At 41.9% G+C, this 22880-nt stretch overlaps 1 protein-coding gene across 3 annotated transcripts; it reads left to right on the top strand.

The window, feature by feature from the left end:
- Window positions 1–971: 971 nt before the first annotated feature.
- On the top strand, window positions 972–19201 carry RGS10 (regulator of G protein signaling 10). 3 transcript variants are annotated; one of them, XM_085228994.1, is made up of 6 exons: window positions 1018–1125; window positions 1240–1531; window positions 6336–6454; window positions 7868–7954; window positions 12921–13064; window positions 16112–19201. In XM_085228994.1, the coding sequence occupies exons 2-6, from the start codon at window positions 1483–1485 to the stop codon at window positions 16256–16258; spliced, it is 546 nt and encodes a 181-aa protein (XP_085085120.1). In that variant the 5' UTR covers window positions 1018–1125; window positions 1240–1482; the 3' UTR covers window positions 16259–19201. The 3 variants fall into 3 exon arrangements, with proteins under 3 accessions (XP_085085118.1, XP_085085120.1, XP_003208251.2); XM_085228992.1 differs by lacking the exon at window positions 1240–1531 and having other exon boundaries at window positions 972–1125; XM_003208203.5 differs by lacking the exons at window positions 1018–1125; window positions 1240–1531 and adding an exon at window positions 1620–2391.
- Window positions 19202–22880: the final 3679 nt, after the last annotated feature.

The raw sequence follows: 22880 nt of genomic DNA, 5'->3' as shown, positions 1-22880 counted from the left end.
CCTGTCCCCACATAGGATAATGAGCAATCCAAGCTTTGTTGTTTCTCAGTATGCTAACAAGTAATGTGTGTAGAGAGTGAAGCAGGAGAGGAAGAAACAAAAGCTTTTCACGAAAGCTTTTATGTTCAGTTTTAGGAGAACTTTTCTATATGAACACTGAGTAGTGTTGAACGCAGAAATAAAAGCTGAACATAAAATATAATCAGATGGTATGGTTTCACTGACTTAAATGTGTTTTCAGTCTGTGTCAGTTTTCCTGGTTCACACTTCCTCAGGTATGTGTGTGATGACTTTTTAAAGTATATAGATGGTATCTTCTGCTGTGCAACCTGGCATGGCACAGCTTGTCGGCATAGAGCACTGCTGTGTGTTTGGTGGCTGAGGTTGTCAGACAGACTTGTGGGTTGTATTGGCTTTACCCTGTGAAAGGAGAAGTTTCTAGCAGTGTTGTGATACACAGTCTAACTTCAGAATATAGCAGTGTGACCAGTAGGCACTGCATGCTGTGAATTAAGTCAGTCTCAAAGCTGCAAGTGACTGTGCACAGGAATTGGAGAAAGCCGCAGCCAATGAGCCATGCCTGAATCTTCCACAGTCACACGGAAGGAAAATTCCCTTATATCACTAAAGCCAGTGAGGCACTGCTTGCTTAAAACAAAGCCTGGTGGCATGGGCCTGGAAACACTATGTGCATTAATGTCCTGCTTGCTTTAATGGCTGTGTCTGAGCGGCCTTTTGCAGCGGTGTCAGCTGTCTTTGGGCACACACCGCGTGCTGAAAGGTGCTCCGACGTGCAGTTCTGACAGCTGCCCAGAAACCCCAGCTATGGAACAGCCCGAGTTGTGCTGCTGAGGCTTCACGCATCTGCTTGAAAATACCACGTGCAGTGGGATTATCTGCACTTCCTCCTCCCAGAGTAACGAACGTTTTTTTTTTTTTTTTTTTTCCTTTAACTCCACACCAGAAGGCAGGCGATGCCTACCAGCATGGTAGCCCAGCCCGGTCTGCCCGGCGCTCGGCCCGCAGGCGCTGCGCTGCCGCCGCCCTCGGGACCGCAGGCACAGCCCGGCCTTGCCGGCTTCTCTGCTGCGGCCGCTTCCAGTGCGCGGGGCGGCGGACAGCACCGTACGTATCCCTGAGGGGAGCGCGTCTGTGCCCCCGTGTGCACGGCAGGGGTGGGGCGGTAGGGCTGTGGGGAAGCGAAGTGCTTTCGATGAGAAACCGCTCTCGTTCGTACAGGTGACCCGCTCTGCGCAGGACGTCGCGTTTCTCACACCTGCTTGGCAGAGGCTTCGCGGCGGCGGGCGGCCGAACAGGGGGCGCCGCGGCTCATCGCCGGGCCCCTCGCGGCCGCCCCCGGGCTCCTCCGGCGCGGGCGGGAGGCGGCGCGCGGCGCCCGTCAGGAGGCGGCGGTCGGGGCGGGGCAGGCGCGGCCGCCCCTCCAGCTCCGGGCAGCGCGGGGCCGCGCGGCCGCCCCGAGAGATGTTCAACCGCGCCGTGAGCCGCCTCAGCAGGAAGCGCCCGCCGTCAGGTAAGCGGGGAGAGCGATCCGGAGCCCCGCGGGACGCCGCGCCCGGGCCGCGCGAGGCGGAAAGCGAGCGGGCGGGGCCGGAGCGCTTCCCGCCGGTGGGCGCCGTGAGGGAGCGGGCGGCCCTGCCGAGCGCGGGCTGAGCGGGGCGTCGCGAGCACGGAGCGGGACCTCGGCTGAGGCGGCGCGGGCGGGAGGGCTCAGATGCTCCGCTTGTAGAGAGCTGCGAGTCCGCGGGGGGACGGCGGGCTGCGACCCGCCGGACGGCGGGGCTGGAAGGCGCGAAGCGGGGATCTGCCGGGGAACGACGGGCGTGCGCGAAGCAGCCGCGGTCTTTCCAAGAAAAGCCGAACATCAGCTTGGTGGTGATCCGAGGGACGCGTCTGGCGAGCGCTCCCAGAGATGCTCCAAAAGCAGAACGTCCCCTTCGCTTCCTTCCTTATAGTTAAAAGTGGAATCCGGCTGCCGAAAGAGGACGTTGGGCCGCGCCGTGCCGTGCCGACCCGCCCGCAGCCGGCTCGTGGAGCAGCTCGCCCTCGGCGGGCGCCTGGCCGGGCTGTCCTGTGTTTCATAAGATGGGATTATTAATTCCAGACTCACGGCTGCAGCTGGTAGGACTGCGGTGAGCGCAGGAGAAGACGTGGTGCTGAGAGATTTTAGTTAATAACGAAGGTCTCAGCTTTGTGAAGCGTCCAGGTGAAAAGGGAGAGAAGCACGTGTGGTGCGTACAGGAGTTCTTCTGGAAGGCTACGAGACGCTGAGAAGCCTTCTCCTGATGTTGTATAGCTAACACGTTATGAACGTGGTGCTTTTGCCGTGCGGTGTGCCCACAGCCCTGCCGCAGAGCCCGTTGCAGCAGGCAGGTGTGTGCTGCGGGCTGTGGTGCTGCTGCTCGGAGCACAGCGTGTGTGGAAGCTGTCACGGCACACGGTGCTTGTGCAGGGCAGCGCCCCGGCTCAGCTGTGTCTCTGTATCTCTAGCACTTCGGGTTTCCACGTGTTTTGTTGTTGAAAGCCAGGGCCAGAGCTGTGAGTTCATGTCGTGAGTTGCGTATTTTCGTGTCTGCGTTTGATGAATGCAGCTGTTGGCCGTTTTTGATGCTCTGTTTCAACTGCCAGTTGCAGTGTTGTTAGCGCTGCACTTGGCGTTACATCTGCCCCTTACAATGAGCCTTTATCCACAGCTTAATGTGGCAATATTGTTGCGTGATAGGGAAAAACTGCTTCTGTCAGATTCTTCCCTGACATAGCTGTCTGGCTAACTGCCTGCTAGCTAGCTTAGCACGGGCTTCTTCTCTAAAATAACAGTGCGGTTAAGATAAGCACTTTATCATTTGCTGCGTTGGTGCAGCAGCTGGCTGTTGTGCACAGCAGAATGGCTGTATGCTCAGTGCAGAGTTTGCTTCGGCAGAGGCTGAGCTGTGTTCTTCATGTGGTTGGCTGGCTCTCTCTGCTTCTTAGTTTCTCATCTGTTTAACAGACAGTGAGTGTTTTCCTATGGTATTAAGAAACAAAGAATGCAGTTAGTGTATTTGTCTATCGTGTGCATTCCAGTTCTCAGTAACAGCAGTGCCAGCCTCCCTCACCTAAGTGGCCATGCTAACATGTGCTGTTGGGTTATTAAATATTGGTATCGAGCTCATTATTCCATGTGTGTATCATGTCACGTTATCACCAGATGGTGTTAACAGAAGAAAGTTATCTGTATAAAAGCTGTTCTTCAGAGGAGGTATCATTTTTAAGGTAATTTAGTAAAACCTTATGAACGTGGGAATTACTGTGGAGAAAACCTTTCTTTTGTCCTCTAAAGTCTTAAAAAATTATAGAAATTATGCATTAAATTTGCTAAATGAAACTCGCATGTGGAGCAGGAAGTAACAATCCTAATCAGGCTATGCTTCTGTATTCTAAACTTCATTTGATGGGGTGTAATAAAACCTCCAGCACTTTTAATATGTTTATAAGATCTCAAGGTGTTTCCTCCTGTCACGTGCCATGTGCAGCCTGCTTCAGGTTATGCTGAAGGGAAAGGGATGTTGCTGTTTTCAGTGGTGCTCAGCCTAAGGGGGAGCATTTGGGCTGCTTGTGCTATGGGCTGGTGGCTGCCTCGTGGTGGTGTGTGGGGATGGGATGGGCAGATGGCCCCATGTTCCTGGGGCTGCACACAGTGCTGTGCTGAGGAGCTGCCTGCATTGATGCCTGAGATAGGGAACGAGCAAAGGGATTGCAGCCCATGAGCAGCACAGCAGGGCTCTGGGGTTGTATGGAGTTTGTTAGGTGAGGAGGCAGACTGAGAAACAGTATCCTGTAAAAGAGAGCTCAGTGGAAGAGGTATTATGAGGAGGTCCTTCCTTTCAGAGCCTAAGTTTTCTCTGCTAAAGCTGGAGGAGGCGGTAGGAGAAGAGGAAAAGATCACAGGTTTTGGGTAAAGATGATGGGGGAACCTAAATGGGTGGGGTTGGGTTGTGCTGTATAAGCTGGAAGTGAGAGGTGGTTGAGGGAAATAGAGAGCTGCCTTGGTCAGATCAGAAAAGAGGGAGAGCAGCCAGAGGAAAGCAGGCCAGCGGTGTACTGGGTGCATGAAAGCACTTGCTCCAGCCTTCTGACCAGAAAATGTTTTTAGGTTCTCATGGCATGCTTCCCTGCATTGCATTGGCTCATTGGAGTAAATGTTTTTCCAATGGGTTAGTCATCATTAAAAGCTGCCTAAATATTGGCTGGAAAGGGAACACTAGAAATAAAACCTCACTCCTGCACATTCCATGCTAAATTACGTATTTAATAAAGGAATGGTCTGGTTCTTCAGGCCGTGAGCACCTGTGCACGGTGCTGCCATTCTGGTTGCAGGTGAGAGTGACTGTAACAAGAGCCAGCTGTGCTCTGCTCAATCTGCCTCACTGCTCTCACCGGGACGTCACAGGTTTTACAACTGATGCACAGATACTTTGAGTCACATTCCTAAAATGGATTCTGCAAGTGATAATCGAGAACCGCATTCTTTTGCTTGAGGGAGGGTGAAACAGAGGAGCAGGTGATTCACTGTGCCACTGCGCCGTGTTCTAAGCCTGCTGTGGTGGTTTAGAGATAACCCTCAGGGTCTGACTTCCAAGCTTTAGCCAGTGGGCTCAGGGTGGGTGGGCAGTTGCTTTTCCTATGCGGGGCTGTAGGTACTTGCTGCTTCAGAGGTGGATCTGGCTCAGTTCTTACCTGCAGGATAAGCCTCTTTGGCTTGTATCCTGAACCTTTTTATGCGGGCATGGAGACTTGCAGTCATGTAGGAAATTCCTGCTCGGTGTTGTAACCATATCATAGAGGGAGACTGTGACTGACAAAGAGGAGACAGGATCTGCACCTGAAATGTTTATCTTGCAGCGCCCATGTGCTCAGTTGTTTTATATGCATTCCCTTCTTTTGCATCATCTGTATTGACTTGGAGTTTGAGTGTAGATGTCAGTGTTAGGGGCAGGGACATAGGCTCTGTGGCTTCAGAAAGATTGCCTCTTTTGCAGCTTTGTAATTTCTCTCATATGGAATCCTATTGAGTGGAAATGGGAGATTTTAATTCATTGAAAACAGTGGTCCTTCTTGCAGTTGGGAAGAGATTCTCCAGGTCTCAGTATAGCTTTGCTGCACTGCTAGTATTTTGTAGGGTTTTAAGCATGGCTACCAGTTGAAAAGGACATCTGATAGTATAGGTCTGCATAGATTGCTCTTGGAGATACTTGATGAGGTTTCATTTCAGGGGGGAGGAAGGGTTTTTAAGAAAACATAAGCAGAAGTTACTAAGATCTTTATTTCCAGTAAGCTGGTAGAAAGAAATAAAGGGGTAATGAAAACAAATGGCAGCTGTACTGGTTACCATAGGAGCTTTATATATCTGTTCGGTGTGTAGGGACCCCAAATAATGCCTGATTCCTCGTGGCCTGTACTTCTGCTGCCTTCAACAGACATTGCGAGTGTAAGAGGAAAGAAGGCCAAGCTCTTTGCGTGTATTTTAGAGTTTTTCAGATCAGCAGTAAAATTCCTGGAGTCTTCCCAAGTAATAGGTCTTCTGATGCGTAGCCAGCAAACAATTTTTTGGCATCGCCAGCCTTGAATGTGATGTACTTTTATCCCTGGGATAGAAATATGCAGAAATGCGTGCTGTCTGCCCTGGCTGGGTGCTGCCTGGCTGACAGAGAAGTTGTGGGTTCAGCCCAGCTCACCTTAAAAAAACAGAATTTCAGGGGACTTGAAAAGAGAGAAGCAAACAGAGCACTCACCCAGCCACTGCGTGCCCAACGTGCAGGTTGACTCAGCTGGAATGAAGCTCTTCTGTCAGCTGTCTTTCCTCCCATTAGAATAAGTTAACGTGTTAGACTTGTTCTGCTCAACAAAGTATTGCGTTTCCTTTTCATTTTGTTTCTTCCCATTTCCTTGGAGTGATTCTTTTCTTAAAAATAAATTTAATGTGTGTGACTAACCAGGATTTGATTATATGGCCGATGTCACTGACTGCAGAACAAAGGCACACGATTCTTTTGCCGGCCAGACTGTGGTCATGGTGTTCCGCATGCAAAAGGTGCTTGAGCTCCTATAAAGCAGTGACAGTGCCTACTGATGTGCTCATGAATTATCCAGCTGCAAGACATTTTTCCCTCTTCAGATGCAAAGAAGAATTCAAATATGTGCGTGTGTTTATTTTCAGTTTTATGGTGTTTTCTTTAAAGAGAGCAGCTGTAATCCGAAGGCGCACAGGGGAACGGGGAAGAAATGCCTGTGGTATTAATCACCTCTAACAAAGATGGCGCTTTTCTCAATTTTTCCAGAGATAAATGACAGCGAGGGTCACCCAAGCAGCAGCCGCCAGAGCTTGAAAGGAACCTCAGAATGGGCTACATCGCTGGAGAACCTCCTTGAAGATCCAGAAGGAGTTAAACGATTTAGGGTTGCTATATTACCTATGAATATTTATATAAACTAACATTAGGATTTAAAGATGAATGAGCCTCAGTGTAAACAGTGCAGTTGTGCCAGTGCTATAGGTACACAGCTTGCAGCCTTGTAATTACATGCCCTGGGCAGAGGCGGCACAGTTACAGCTGCGGCATTTGCTGAGCTGCTGATGTGGTGAATTGTTTGCTCTTGTAATGCATAAGATGTAATGCAGAAGATGTTTGGCTGCATCTTTTTAATTGGATCAGTCAGCTATTGCACAGATTAACAAGTTACTGTTAGATAAACTATAATCCTTGAGCAATTGATCTCTCTTGCCAAGCTTTATTAATTACTGAGGACCGATCCCACACTATTCCCATGTATTGCCCTTACTTAAGCAGTTACAAACTGTCCCTGAGCCTGATTGCTCTGTGCAGCTCTTATTCTGTGCTGCAGCAGCTGTACTGGATTAAAAAAAATCTCTTTAATTTGGCTACAGACTGGGGCTCGTGCAGCTTGGAATGCAGGCCTGAGGTTTAATTTGGCCTTTTTGCCAAAGTCAGAGGGATTAGCTGTGTGAATAAGGACTAGTGGTCAAGTACGGCTTTGCTGGACCGAGCACTGATGAAAAGCCTGGGATAAAATTATTTCATCTTAGACTTGTTTGAAAAGCAATGTAAACCAGAATTACAAAGCACTGCAATTACTGCGATTTAGAATTCTTATAAAAATTTCTCAGTACCATTTAGTTTTTCGCATTACTTAATCTCTATTTTCTAACTCTGAAGGGGAAAACTGAAAGTCTCGGAGCTATAAATATTTCATTGGCTGCTTTTTATACATAAATTTAATGTACTTTTTCCCTCTCAATTTTAAAATATGCTGCGCTTTTGGGGGATGTGCTTTGTTTAAACACTGTTTAGAGACTGCAAATACGTCTTCTGCTTTAGTTACTTAAGTTAATTTATTACCTCTGGTTTTCGTATTTGGAAACTGTTGTTTGTAGAGATTTTACTCATTAGTAAATCAGAAACAGACAAAACAAGAATCTCGAGCTGTTGCTCTCGTTATAATAGATCATTGTACTCATCTGCTAATGAATTTATACATTTTCAGATTTCCTTTTAAGTAATAACTATAAAATTATTCACGTTACTTAAGGAAGACGGAGTTACTGATAAGCTCTGAGATTCTTAAACGAATCTCATCGTTCTCCTGGAATGTGCTTTTAAAGAGCTGAATATATTGTTTGTTTGGTAGTGTTTGATGCACTATGCAGTGGTTTTGTTACCCTGTGTTACGGAAACTGGTGCCATGATAAAACCAGCCACAGGCAGCATCTTGTTTGAATAGCTGTAACAGGAAGAGACAAAAACAGTGGAGAAATTGGGTTCTAACATCTGTTGACTTTTCTTTTTCCTAGGAGTTCTTAAAGAAAGAATTCAGCGAAGAAAATGTTTTGTTCTGGTTAGCATGTGAAGAATTTAAGAAAACACAGGGAAAAAAACAGGTACGCTTCCTAAATAAATTCTGCTCATCAACAAGGGCTCTGTAGCAGAGATGGAGGTTGCTTAATGTGCTTCTTATGAGTGCAGATAGACGTATTTGAAGGAATGGCACTGAAATTATCCTGCTGGAATGGTTTGGGAACAAAGTTGGTTTTATTTCAAATCGAAACAAAATGCTGAAGTTGTCAAGTTTCCCCTGTTAGGAAAACTGAGCGTTTTGTTGTTGCTGTGGAATAGCAAGAGGTTTAATTCAGTAACACTGCATCATGTTTGAAAATATAAAGATGCTTAATTTATGACATTGTAAAGCTTGGTGGCTGTTACATGAAAATATACAACACTACTCAATACAGAAATATAAAAACAAGAAAGAGCACAAACAAAATGTTTTATAATACCAAAATGAAATGCTTTCTCAAATTACCAAAGCAAAAGGAATTGAAGAACCATTTAGATTTTGTTTAAATATTTATTCACATTGAGATATGACACAGAACATTTACATTTTAGTGCAAGCTGTAGTTTTCTAGTAACAAATGTTACATTTGAAATGTTTTAACTATCCACTGCAGTAACTTTTTTCCACTGCGTGGGTCTCCACGTACATTAGTTCCAGCGCGAACACAGATTCTGCTTTCAGTTCTGCTTTGAAGCCTGGAGGGTCAGGCCTAAGATACGTCCCATGTTTTGTTTCTAAAAAGGTTTTAGTGATTTTTATTTTTTTTTTAATTATCTTATTTTTTTATCAGGGCAGATTTTTATTGGCTTTTATTTTTGGTACATCATACAATGTTCTTGCCAACAGGTATGAAGCTGTCAGAGTGGATTTTAAAATGAAAATGAAAGATCCCCTTGTAAGGTTCCACATTTTGCAAGTGGATAGTAATAGTATTTTTCCTTGCTAAATTGTTTCCATCTTTTCAGCTATTACAGGATCATAGATGCCAGTTTAAATGGTAAACTGCCATATACAGATAGTAACTTAGCAAGTACTTGAATGCATTGTCAGATGAATGGGCAGAGACTTGATTCTTTTCCATTCAGCTTAATTATTCAGTACTAATCATTGCAGCGTATAGCAAATAATGATTGGAGTCTGGTACTGGCAAGACTATTACAAACAGGCATAATAAATGTGCTTTGGAATGACACAGACTTGCAATAAGTTTTTGTAGCTATTGTTTACGGGTGGCTTTGATTAGATAATTTACATGGCTAGAAAAAGCACTGTAAGTACGAATCCTTCCACTGTTTATGAGAGCAGTAAGCTTGAATACATCTTCTGAAAGTGACTCTTGCAGAAATTGCTTTGTATCTATCTTATGAGAGCTAAGTACTCTAAAAACAACTCACTTATTTTATAACCTGCTTCTCATTAGAAGTGGCTTACCGCAGAAGCTAGTTCACATAAGCTCAGATTTTGTTCAGATGAAGCAGATTTCAGTTTAACCTGGATTAAATCAATTCTATTTTTGAAGCATAAAATAAACTCTTCATTACTTGACAAGAACATGTTTTTTTTCTTTGTCAGCTGAAACTTGCACAAAGATCAGTGCATTAATTATCTGTTGTGCCTCATGCTCTCGCTGTCCCTTCTGTGCAGTTTGGTTTTGCACAGGCTGGTGTCCCAGTGAGGTGCTGGGCTCAGTGAGTGTGAGTGTGCTGGCCCTCCCTCCTGTCCATCCTGGTCCCTGCAGGTAGGTGCAGGCTCCCTCCAGTCATGCTATCTGTTGGCTGCAAAATGCAGCACTGCATTGCTGCCACTCAAAGAAAATAGGCCAGGCCTTTCCTCAAGCCTGATTAAATTTATTGAACTTGCTACTCTAACCACAGAGCCATGTGGGCTCTGCCTAGAAAGCTGACTTATAGCAAAGCTACAGAGACAGATTTTGTAAGATGTTATGCAGATCTTTTCTGTTCCATTCCTCTTGAATGTGAGCCATTGTGCAGCCAGGATTGCTTGACAGGGAACCAGAAGGAGTGCTGGCAAGGAGCAGCTTGGCTCTTGACTGTTGTGTTGGCTTTAGACTAGTGATAGGAACACAGAAGAAAGTGGGAGTGGAGGTCAGACCATACCATTCCATGTTTGTTTTCCTGTTTTGGCGAGCTATTACAAAATGAATGCGTATTTCAGAATTCAGGGGAGATTTTCAATATCTGCAGTCAGGCAGCAAGGAGAGTACTTGTCTAGGCAAGTCTTTGGATGAACTGAATTCATCCTGTTGCACTGTGGAAGCACAAACTGTTACTCTCAGCTCAGGAAATACAAATACAAATACATTTCCTGAGCTGAGAGTAGTTCAGAGGAAAAAAATTTTCTTCGTTTTCTTCAGTTAAAATGGAAATGTAAATTTTAGTGAAGACTTGGAGAAGAATTGTGCCAAGTTTACTTGTAAATAACAAGCTCTGCTGCCACCAATATGATCCTCATTTTAGGACATGTTTAATTATTGAAACAGGAATGATGGCAATAAGTGAATGATGTTTAAATATTTTATTTGGGTTAGTCACATGCTTGTTGCATTTGTGATTGTTAACAAAATAAAAAACATGTCCACTGCACTACTTTTCTTCTCTTGCAACTGGGCTTTAAAAATTACATTTCATACAACAGAGAATCTTTTCAAATATTGCAGAAATTCACCTAAATACATCAAGAAGTTTTGTGGAGGCCATCAGAACAAATACAGATGTTGGACTTTATGATGTTGAAGGTCTTTTCCAACCTAAATGTTTCTACGATTCTATACATATTCAGCAGTTCCTTCTGCTACTACTTGTGTGGAATGTGGCAGCAGTTATGCAGGACTAGGTCACACTGCACAGCTGCTAATGGCTGGAGTCTGTTCTGATGAGTTCTGGGACTTCCATCCACCTCATTTGGGAACCGTATGTGCTTGAGAGCTGAATTTGACCTTATGAAAGGAAGTGGGAAATACCATTTCATCCATTTGAATATTGAAGGGGGTTTCTGTAGACAGTACTTTGTTTTCCAAATGGGGTCCTGGCATGGATGCTGGGGCAAGCACACAGTTTTAAGCGTGAGCTGTCAGAAGTCCTTAATAGTCACCTGTGAGGAAGGTCCCAACCTAAGTGTTTAGAATTCAGAGTAGAGTCCCCTGTGTGGAGGCATTAATTTCAGGCTAATGCAAAACAAAGAATTCCACCCATCGAACTGGTAACACTGCTTTCTCCTCTGCTTGAACCTGGCTTTCCTTGAGTGTCATTTGGGGAATGTAGAAACCTACTGGCAGCTTTAACTGTAAATTCATTTGTTTTTCTAGTCTTTGTTAAACTGATGCTTTACTGCTGCAACACAGCTTAATAGTTGTTCCATGTGAAGCAGAAGCTGTAGAGGTCAGTTATGCATTACCATATTTCTGCAGTACTGTAATGTCAGCTCTTCTGTGCCTCTCCAGTGACATCACCCCCCTCCACCACAGTGCTTTCACTTCCTTCCTTTGTCATTCTTCCTCACAAAATCCAGAAATCCACCCCATTTCACCAACCTCCCACGCAGTCTCCTTGTTCCCCCCATGTTCTCTAACTTCCTCACAGTACTTCTCTTTTCTCTCACGTTTCTCTTCAAGCCTTCCTTTGCTCTTTCTCCATGGTGCCCACCTAGCTGAAGTTAAAGAGGCCAAATTGCTCATTTGGAACAGACCTGGTTTACCCAGTGTCCCCTGATCTGTGAAACTGAAAAGATCAAGGACTTTTATAAAGCAATTAATTGTGACCTAACGCACCCGAGATAAAATAATGTATTCACCAGATGAATAATCTGTTTTAAGAAGGAGTCCTGGAAAATGTGTCCCTTTTCACCAGAGAGAGAGAGTTAACTCTTAAGCATTACGAATTGTCAAACACATGTTGCTTTTCTTCTAATTATCACCAAATGTTGATTCTCAGCTGTAAAACATAAAAGAAATTCCATGACTTGTTCATGGGCAAGGGTTTAAGTGCTTCCTTCTTCAAGCTCACTTCCTGCCAAAGATAGTCCTTTAGTTCCTGCTGGTCTAGAGACAGTTGCATGTTAAATGTAACGGGAATGACTGACAGGTACCTACTGCTAATTATCTTACTGCACCTGCTGTTCAGCAGGCTTTGCTTTCAGCATGCAGAACTCAGAATGCTGCAGCAAGGCTTATTTGGCAGTATTCTTCCTGGATTTCTCTTATCTGATGGGCTTGCATTTAATTTTAAAGGATTTTGGCAACTTGTACATTGCTTTGAACCTTAGGGATAATGGTAGTTATGGTCAAAATGTTATCACTGTTACTGATTTAGCAAGAGAAGACCGCTGAAATCAGGGTAGACTGCTTTATGCAAGTATCACCTACCCGTATTTATCAGCTTTCAGGGCCTTTTAGGAGTCTTCTTTTTACTGTTGGCCAAAAAATAGTTGTGTTTCTTTTGATCTTGTACACTGTGTTGCATGTGAACTGCCCTGAGGTAAAAACACAGTTATGACAATGCATGTAAGCTGTATTACAAGGTTATCTAGAAGCAGCATGCATTATGTACTAATTTGCTTAGTTTTGCCTAGCAGTGAGAGTAAGTTTCCACCGTATTGTTTTTCCCTCCAGGTTTTTGCACATCCCAATTAATAGTTTTAATAAAAATAGTTTTTTAAGTAATGAAGACAGGGCCTTGTTAGTAATTATGTGCAATTTTACACTGCTTCACACGATTTTAGCCAGATTTCAACATTACAGCTGCTGCTTAACTTAAGTGCTGAATACCTCTACCTTCCACTAATGTCAGGGCAGGAGTTGGCATGCAGAGATGGTTTTTCCTCCAGTACAAATAGGTATGTACTTTTGTTTTGTTTCCTTCTAAACTCAGGCTGTTTTGTTTTTAAGATGTGAACCTCAAAAGTAAGTTAGAGGAGTACGCAATAAAAGTTTAACAAACATAGTGAATGTTTCCACAGTTAATAATTCTTTAAATAAATGTGTCCTTTTGCAGATGAGAGAGAAAGCTAAAGAAATATACATGACTTTCCTGTCAAGTAAAGCTTCATCACAAGTCAATGTTGAAGGGCAGTCACGTTTGAATGAGACGATTTTGGAGACACCTCACCCTCTAATGTTTCAGAAGCTGCAGGATCAGGTAAAGATTTCTTCTACTTGCATATGCCTTAGCTATTGTCTGCTTTTAATGGACTCTGGTTTAAGCACAATTTGATATGATAAAGCATAAAGATATGATTCTGCCTACTGTCGCTACCAATGACGTGGATTGAATTAGCAGTTAGGTTGAAACAAAAATCAGTAGGCGTGGAGTTGATTCCCTTCCTCTGTAGAGTTGCTAACATGTGTCTGGTACCTCAGGTCTTGGTAGGGTCAGTTAGCAAGAAGGAAATTCAGTGCAGCCATGTGAATTGCAGTTCAGGACTTTCCTGGAAAAAAGGATGAAGTTTGTTCCTGCGTTCTTCTGCCGGTAGCTTGAGAATCACCCAGTGACTAACTCTGTGCCTGTATTTTCCTGTGTGTTCTCTTGTGCTGAGTCACTGCTGATGTTTGTTTCTGTAGTTGCCACTGGTTTCCTTGAGAGTTCAAGATTTTTCTCTTTGCTTTGTTTTGGTATTTATATTGATGTGAGTATAATGAAATTTTCTGAAAAGCTGCCTCTTCTGTAACACACAAAGCTTAGAAGAGGAGTTGGCATCTGCTTTGTATTTTCCTACAGAACATGGGAGGTCTGGTAGAAGTTGTGTTGTTTTGCAGGTGGTAAATTTTCTTAGTTGTTAGCTTACTTTAAATCGCAGGTTATGAAGTGAGTCGTTCTCATCTGCAGCTTTCCAGCACTTGCACTATTTTTAATTACTGTACCATCCTCAGGACTACCTGACGTTCCATTTGGCTCTTTATGTTACTTTTTTTTTTTGTGTGTGGAGAAATGGTACCCTGATTTCAACCTATTTCACACTGGGCACTGCGTGTTAGCAGGGCGCTGGCTCCATCACTAAAGTGATCGACTGATCGAGGAGGAGGACCAAAATAGAAGTGAGGGAGGATCAGAGGCTGCTGTTTTTCAGGCAGATTCCTAGTCATTAGCAGTGGAAATATCTGCAGCTCAATTGCTACGTGAAAAAGCAACATTTTTCATGGAAGAACATCTGACTTGAGAAAAGGGGGAGAGAGCACACTGGCAAGTCTAAGCACTGCAGACCAGGGTAAGGGATTACATGATTATAAGTGTGGCCAGACAGGCTACCAAAGTTAGAATGTTTTCCAGCTTTACAAGTGAGTGTGTGTGTCAACAGCCAGGGGTTAGTCAGCTCAGAACTGAAAATATGCTAGCCCAGTGACAGAAGAGCCCCACTAGTGTGGGAAATGTTAAAACCAGAATGCAGAACATTTGGGCTGTTACAGGTTCCCGATGCATAAAGCTTCTGTTTTTTTGCTGTTAGATGATAGTTCAGGAAGAGTTATGTTATTCTCTTGTTTTTGATTCCTGTAAAGTTATGAAGTATGTGTGTGTATAAATATATATATATATATGTATGTATGTATACACATAAAATGTGATCTCTAAAGAACTGTGTTAACTACTACAGGCAGTGTATGAAGTATAAAAAGCCAGATGCTAGAAGCTCTGACTTTTCATGTGGACTCGTTTGGTTTCTGACATGGATGGTAGCTAGCACTTCAATTCTCCAGCAGACCTAGTGATTTAAATGGGTGTTGCTTCTGTTTGCAGCAGGGTAGCCTTGTATGTACAGCTTGGAGGCAGTTGTTGCTTCTGAATGGTGTTGAAGTGGGTCATAGAAACGCGTAGATGTCAAAATACTTGCAGGGTAAATGTGCCTGCTTTACAGAGGTGATGAGAGCAAGGGAGGAAACAGAGAATTCAGCTTTTACATGTGGTTATAAAATCTTATCTGTGTATTTGGCTTACCAGTTCTAGGGGTATTCAGAGATCTTGATTCTGCAGTGCTCTTGCTGACTTAGGACATTTTAACAGACAGTGTCTTCCTCATAACTTTTTTTTCCTGTAAGCTGATTTGATAAATATAAATATTTAGCCATCCCTAGGCTAAATATCTCTGGCATTTAGCCAGCCATAGGAGTTGTAATCTGACCTCGTTTATCTTTATTAATTTAGGTCAATATCAAGGTGTTTGGGGATTATTTTTTAGTCTTCAAGACTCCACAGTTTGAAATGTAAACTTAAATATTTAAATGGGTAAACAAGTGATGGTTATTAAAGTAAAAGGACAAAAGATATTTTGCATGGGGCATGTTCCAGGACTGACAGGAAAAGTAAAGTTCTGTTTGCTTGTCTTTGTGTGTCTGTTCATGTTCCTTAAGGATGTGGGGGGAAAAATAAAAAACATAGTTTGAGATTTATTTTTCCTTCCAAACAATTATATTACCCAGTTGTACTTTCAGCTAGAAATGAGGCCTATAAAGGTAAATCTCCAGTTATCCACGCATGATTTATCCAAACATGCAGGCCAGAATCCAGAAATTCCTCCTGGAAATTTGGTTACTTTGGGACAATAAAATGTAATGAGTCATGAATGATGGCTCAGGGAGGCAAAGTGTAGACTTTACTGTTGCCTTGGTTATAGTTTTGAGGTTTTCTTTTTTTCTTCCTTGTTGTTTTAAGACCAAGCAAAATATAGCGCCAATTTTGACACTAACCAGATTCCATCCTTGTCTCCAAAGCCTTTTTTTTTCTCTAGAAAACTCCAAATGAGTTCTAGCTTTTTTGTCTGAAATAGGTACAAATAGAAGAGAAAGCAGATGTATGGGCCTGAACTTGGGCCCTGAAAGAAAAAAGCTGTTCTCAGGCTGTGCTTCCAGGCTGGATGTATGCTGGCTGTAGAAAGGTGGGCAGGTTTTCAATTCTCTCAATGCTCTGCATATGTAATGGACTAATGCAGTTAGAACAGTACATAAAAGGTACCTGTCTTTCTTCAGCTCTGCTTCATTCCTCTGGATAGGTTTTCAGTTGGCTGTCATGAAAACTGTAATCTGATTCTTAAGCTAATCCAGACATTACTGCAAAAATTATTTGTTACGTGCAGTCAGCGTCATGACTGCAGTACTAGCTTTACTAACAGAACAACAAAGTAAATTCATATACTGTCCTTTTAATTTAAAATGTCGTTTTAATGAGGTCATTGTATTTTTGTCTCCTCTCACCAGATATTCAATCTCATGAAATACGACAGCTACAGCCGCTTCTTAAAGTCAGACATATTCCTAAACCATAAGAAGTCTGAGGAGCAAGAGGAGAATTCATCAGAAGCTCAGACTGCAGCTAAGAGAGCATCAAGAATTTACAACACATGATTCAATGGATCTCGTTAGGAGAGGCAATATAATAATTAAATTACACTCAGGAACAGTCTAGGTTTATAGCAGTTGTATTTAGGGCTTGAAAAGTTTCAAAACCTTTTTAGGAGATACTTACTTTCTTAATTGCTTGAATGACTAATTGTTTTTGCAAGACAGCAAGTAACCAAGCACCTATTGAAAGACTGTTTCCTAGCTAAAAGGCTGAGCTATTCCTCCACAGTATGAATTGCATTTAATAGTTCATAAGTTGAGCTTTCAATTTCTCTTGTGTGTGTGTGTGTATGTGTGTGTGTGTGTGTGTGTGGAGCATCATCATGCAAAGAAATGGGAGATAGGATCTTTTGTCATGTATGAGTTTGTTGTTGTTGTTTTTAAATGTTTGTCTTCTGTTTTTTTATTTGTGCCTGGCTTTTACTTTCCACATTGTTGGGAGCAACTGTTGAGGAGTATGTTTTAAGTTATTTTGTGGATGAATCATTCATAGGAAACCAAAATTGAGGAACAGCATCTTTCAGGGTTATGATCAATAGAATCCAATCTCACTCCTCTCTTAAAATGTCACTTTTTCTTTAAAAGTGCTTTGTCTTTATTTATGAATCAAAACATTTTCCTGGTCATGATTTTCATTTCTGTTTTTCTTAAATTTCTACACTGTTTTTACTGTAGACAATCACCTTCTTCACAGAATGGAACCTATGCTACCTTTGGAACCAAAGTTCTTAAATAGATGGAATCTCTGAGGAACTCCAAATTTCCCAACAGCCATTGGGAAATTTGACAGTTGAAATCCCACTTCGGATACGCTCAATTCAGCACGTCCTGCATGTCAGTTCAGTTGTGTCACATCAGTGTCAGGTGCCAGTACTAGAAAGCAGGTGTGTTTCCTAGGTCATCTCAGTCCTGCAGTGTGACAAGAGCCATTCTTCAGAGGGCCAGCCAACAAAGTCTGACTTGGTTTTATTAAAATCTTTCTACTAAAGTCAACTTGCCAATGTTACTAAATTGCAGTTAAAATTGGAAAAGCAGAAATAGCTACAAGCTTTATTTATCAGTGTAAATGTATAAGACTATCTCTGTTTCACATTCATTATTTACTCTTTCATTTTTTTGCACTGCTGATCTTGATCTTCTGTTTATGTGTTGGCTAGTCAGATTGCACAGTTAGGTTTTCATATAGTTTTGTGTTATTTTTTTCCTTGGGAAGATCAGATATGTCATACATTGCTGTCACTATCAGTGTTTTTAAAACTAGGTTTGGGCTGTAGATTTTGAGGATACAGATTCTTTTTGTGGACTTGATTATGACTTCGCTTAATTCTGTTCCATTTTTTTGAAGGTTATGTGTAAAAAAAAAAAAAAAAAAAAAAAAGGTGTCTGTGGGTTTGTCTCGTATTTAAGAGCAGGAATGGAACTTCTGATTTTCTCTCAGAGCTAAGCAGCCTATTCATTCTTAGGAAATGAAATTTTAAAAAGGAAATGATAGAACTCCCCCCAAATGCACATTTTAAGATGAAAATTGCATAAAAATTACCTTTTATACTCCCAAAGGATTTAAAAATGAAGTCATACTCTTGCTTCGGGCACTTTCAGTGTTGTCTGTTCTCATACTTCTCTTGTATTTCAGTGTTTTGCTGAATAGAAATGAAGTGATTATGTGCATGGATCCTTTTGTTTTAATGCAGCCTGGGAACTGCAACTGTCCAGGTCTGGATTTGCCAACTATTTGTAATCTCAGGATCACCTCTTTTGAAAATTGACTATATCACAATGAACTCTTAACCCCTTCCACTGCAAGAGATGGAACTTCTGATGCAATTAAGTCCTTGGGAGTGGGCTGCTTGAACACATTTAGGAGCTAAGATTTGTCTCTTCCCAGTAATTATGGCAGAAGTCTGTGTGATGTAGGAAAATGTAGGGTGGGGACCTTCATGGGGAAAGTGCAGAATACATTCTTACCACATTCATCACGGGGATGTGCAGTAGATTCATTTTAAATCATATTGATTTTAAAAATGCACAATTAGCAGAGAAAAGTCTTTGACTACCAAGTTTTAAAATAATAATAATAATGAATTAAACCAGAGGTTGTATGAACAATGGTAGGGCATTAAGAGAACATACTTGTTTGTAACTGCTCATAAACCACTCTTTCCTTTGCAATATGTTCCCTTTCAGGTACTGTAGTATTTGCTTGGTAACAGCAAATGCCCTGTGGGAGGAGACACAAAGGTGCTCTATTCTGCTACCAGCCAAAACCTATGCTAATATAAGTGAGTTTTTTTAGCAGCACTTCAATGCCTGTGATGTTTATTTCAGTATCTATGATGTTTTAAAGATAATATACCTAAATCCACAAAATTCTTAATCTTTATATTTCTCTTTTGCCTCAGCAGTGAAAAGTTTGTTGCCCATTGTCTGTCTTTCCAAGATTTGTGGTGTTCCATTGTGGGTTTTTTTTGGTTAAAGAAAAAGCAACTAGAGTTGCAAGATGCAGAAATCAAATTTGTACTGAGTAAATGGACTTTATTTCTCATTAAGAGGACAAATGGAGAAAAACAGTGCAAGCAAGTGGATATCTGTAATTGTAGCATGTATGTACGTGGAGAATGTTATTGGTTTCTGATGATATAATCACTGATCCAACTTTGTGAAATACATATATTTCTCAAAGAGAGAGACAAAAGAAAATGTTTCACTATGAGTAAATCCTGTGTTCCAGTAAAAACTGTAAACCTTGTGTTGAACCTCATGCTGTGAGTATTGATTACTTAGATTATTATTTGATTATTTAGAGGTCAAAGACAGGAAAGGTCTATTCCTTTTCATAGAATTTATGCTGAAGATGTAAGCACAAAAAGCTGCCTGATCACCCGCCTAAAACTCTTCCTAATGTGTGTTTCTCTGCTAAACATTAAAATATCCTACAAATATACTAAATCTGTGTGCTGATTGCTATTTTATTTTGAAAGCAGTTAGAGCCAAGTGTTCGGTTGTTATCCCATTTTCTGCTTTCATTCTCTGTTAAACGCTTGATGTTCCCTCATCCCTAGCAGTATGCTTTTTTTCTCAAAAGATACAAGAGGATGACATTGGATTTCATTTTGGGGTCAAGTGTTTGAGCATGTAGCAGAAAATCACTCAAACAGCAGAATATGTTTGTACCTTCACCTCCATTTCTTTGTTTTTATTACATGTCTTTCTTTATGGCTGCTTCAAGTTGGATGTAGACAGTTTTAGATAAAGAATCAGAACCCACTTATTTTACTGAAGGTGCAGATAGACTTAAATGAGCAGCATTTGCATCTGGGTTTGGACCCAGTTAGGTCTCTGGTACAGAGAGAGGAGAACGATTTTGGTTTTTTTTTTCCACCCTAAAAACAGTGCAGCAAGCCTTACACATTCAACATCTTTACATATGATCCCACTAGTACACCAAAATAATGGTTTGTATCATAGTGTTCTTTATTCTGTCCCACAGGCAGGTCTCTTGTTTCAAATCTAGCACAGCTCACATCCAAAGGCCTAGAGTGTTCCTTTGCTTTTAGTTGTGACCACTAGACTGCAAGGCTGCAACTTGACATATCTTTATGTTGTTGCCATACAAGCACTTGCAGTGCTATGTGACTTCTGGTCGTGGTGCAGTAGAAGCTTTGTTATAAATAAGTGAAAGATGTTTTTCATCAGTACAGCTTCACCTCATATCTTGGCTGATTGGAGTGGCAAATCAATTTCAGTAAGGAGTTAAAAAGCACCCAACACTAAAGGGTTTTGGATGGTGGGAGAAGAAAATTTTATAGACCTTGGTTCTCTGGATAAGTGAAATAATAGCCACATTTAACAGCACCCTCTCCTGGTTCCTGGTGGAATAACGTGTAGGGATATCAATATGCTACTGCTGCAAATAAAGGAGGCTAACAGTTGTTCATTAGATTTAAGGGAGGAAAAAAAACCACTTGTTGATCTTTCTATAGGCAGTAAATGCAGTTAGGTTAAAATATCAAACTAAAATGGCTCTGTTTATTATTAAAGGCATTCAGTATTGCTTTGTTCTAAGTATACCTAGAACTTGAGAGCATCACTGTATATAACATAAGAAAACTCAGTAAAATTGCTTTGAAAGCTGCATTACAAAGTGCATAGTACTCAGCTTCCTAAGCAGTCTGCATGTGAGAACTGCTACAAAACAGCTAGAAAACGGCCAGCAGTTGTCCCTTTCCTCACTATTGTTCCTTGTCTTGAGCTGTGCATTTGAATTTGTGAACGACAGGACATTTCCTCAAGGAAACAGTGACCAGCATGCTGAATCGTGAAGGCCAAGCATGAGGAACAGGTACCATTATGCCTATGCTTCTACACTACTATCTTTGTAGAAGCTAAAGAAAAAAGTACACGTAAGTAAAAAACACTGTTTTCCTGCATTTCTGTGTTACTCTTTTTCACTTTCTACACAGCTGTACAAACTAGAAAAAGGTTAGCTGAGAAAAGCAGCAGTGGATTGGGTCAGAACAGGGAAGGAGACACCCTCTCATGTCTCAGGCAGGACTCATTTCACTGCTAACTGGGTAACTGGTCACAGAGAGGCTGTTCTAGGGATGCTTTGACAATATTGGCTGTGGAGCTTGGTGTGCTGAAATTGCTGTCAGTAGGTTGTGCTGAGGCTGGATGAGAAATGCATAAGGGCTCTCCTTTCTCTTTGCAATACAAATTCCAGCAATGTTGGTTAATCATTTCCTTATTGGAGCATGGCTGCAGTGTGTGTGGCTCTGCCTGTGTTTTTCTGAAGGAAGCCCAGATCCATCTGCAAGTTGGTTGTCCTGTCTGGCTGGCACCCTGAGCCCCATGGAAACCTTGGCACATAGGACTTCCACAAAATGACATGTCAGCACACACTTTGGCTGGCAGGAGTGCAGTTGAAGCCATATCAGCATTAACAGATGTGGTTTCCATTTTTTGCAGTCCTTTCTCAGCTGTCTGTGGGATATCACTGCTTGAGACTACTTGATTAGATAGACCTGGAATGTTTTTCCATGTCATTAACAGAAAGTGATGGGACTTGAAATACTTGACAAGTTGATGCTAACAATTGCAACAGTACAGTTCAGTGGTGCAACAACAACTACAACAACAACAGCACCAAATTGGAAGTAAATAGAATATTCTTTGTTTTTTAAATTATGGTCTAGAGAAACAGCTTAGTATAATAGTTTCTCAGTTCCATTTCTGTACATACTAACATCATAGTTTTTCCATGGTTTGTTTGAAAACAGGTTTAGCTGCTCATCACATCTGCAGCACATACAACATATAGATGTCACTTTCATGTTTGAAATGCTGTGGGACCAGACAGCAAAGTATAAAGAAAAAGCACAAGGCCCTTCTCTTAGTCTGCAAAAACACTGAGGGATTAGAAAACACAAAGATTGAAAGACCAAAGACAGCACTGCAACACAACTCCTTGAGACCAAATAGCTCAGCACACAAGTCAGAGTGACAAAGTTTTGATGTTTCCTGCAGGAGCATATCACTCCCCAACAAATAGGAAATCTATTCCTGCTGCTTTTCTAGTTCTGTACTCCACCATTAAAAAACAGGATTCTGAACATCCCAGCCTGCTTTTCCTTTCAAATCCAAAGATTAAAAGACAATCTCTTGGATAAAAATTATAAGCTGTTACCTAATGATCATAGCAGGACTCATTGAATACCTTTGTCTGTTCCTTACTGCACATCTTTGACACCATATCTCATTAAGGAAATATTAAATTAACAGGTTTTTTTAGATGGAAGCTCTCATCCTGAAGCTGAAAGAGGACGAGCTGCCTGTTTCTTCCTTTCATCCCTTTCCCCCCACTCACTTCCTGTTCTACTGTAAAGAAATAAGGGGACTCTTTGTGATCTGTGCTTTGGAAAGGTTTCATCTCCCAAGCTGCTTAGTAAATTGTTAACCAAGTCCGCACTAGCAGATGGCTGGAAGTGACAGCAGCACTGCAAAGAATTAAGTAAATTATTTCCATCTCAGGATTGGTCTTGTTCACTATATCATGCAGCTTCTAAGCTTTTTCCGTTCACTTGGATGAATATTTGTGTATCATTTATGGAACATGAACAAAATCTGTGAACCAAAATTTCCAACCTCAAGGCGACTTGTTATTTTTGGAGGCATCATTAGGCCTCGGGCAAAGGCTTAAGGGAAGTCTTATCCTCTGTAGTTGGGCCAATAGCAGTGTAAACTTAAAGATGAACCATTTTTTTCTGAGCTCACGATTAGGCAACAAACCAACCTCTTACCCACTAGCAGCAATCAGAAAATTACTGAGCATAGCAGTGTTTTTTTGTTTGTTTGTTTTTGTTTTTTTGTAATTGTGTTTGTCATTTGGACTCTTTTCTCTGGTTTGCCAAAAATTCCTTTCATGTGAAAGTGTGGAATGTTCTTCTGTGAGAGGAAAGCTGCCAAAAACTGAATTAGTCGTCTTTCCTCTTCTTTCACCCCCCCTCTCCCCCACTTCAGAAGAGAGACAATGAGCTAGAAATACAGAATTTGGAAGTGATGAGTTTTGTTCTCAGCAAATGGCTCAGCATTTTCAGTGAAGGATACGCAAGGATACCAGTGCAACTGA

This window comes from Meleagris gallopavo, chromosome 8 (genome assembly GCF_905368555.1).
Source record: "Meleagris gallopavo chromosome 8, MGAL_WU_HG_1.1, whole genome shotgun sequence".
NCBI classification, from domain to species: domain Eukaryota; kingdom Metazoa; phylum Chordata; class Aves; order Galliformes; family Phasianidae; genus Meleagris; species Meleagris gallopavo.
The sequence above is the reverse complement of the archived record's forward strand: the minus strand, read 5'-3'. Positions and strand labels throughout refer to the sequence as shown.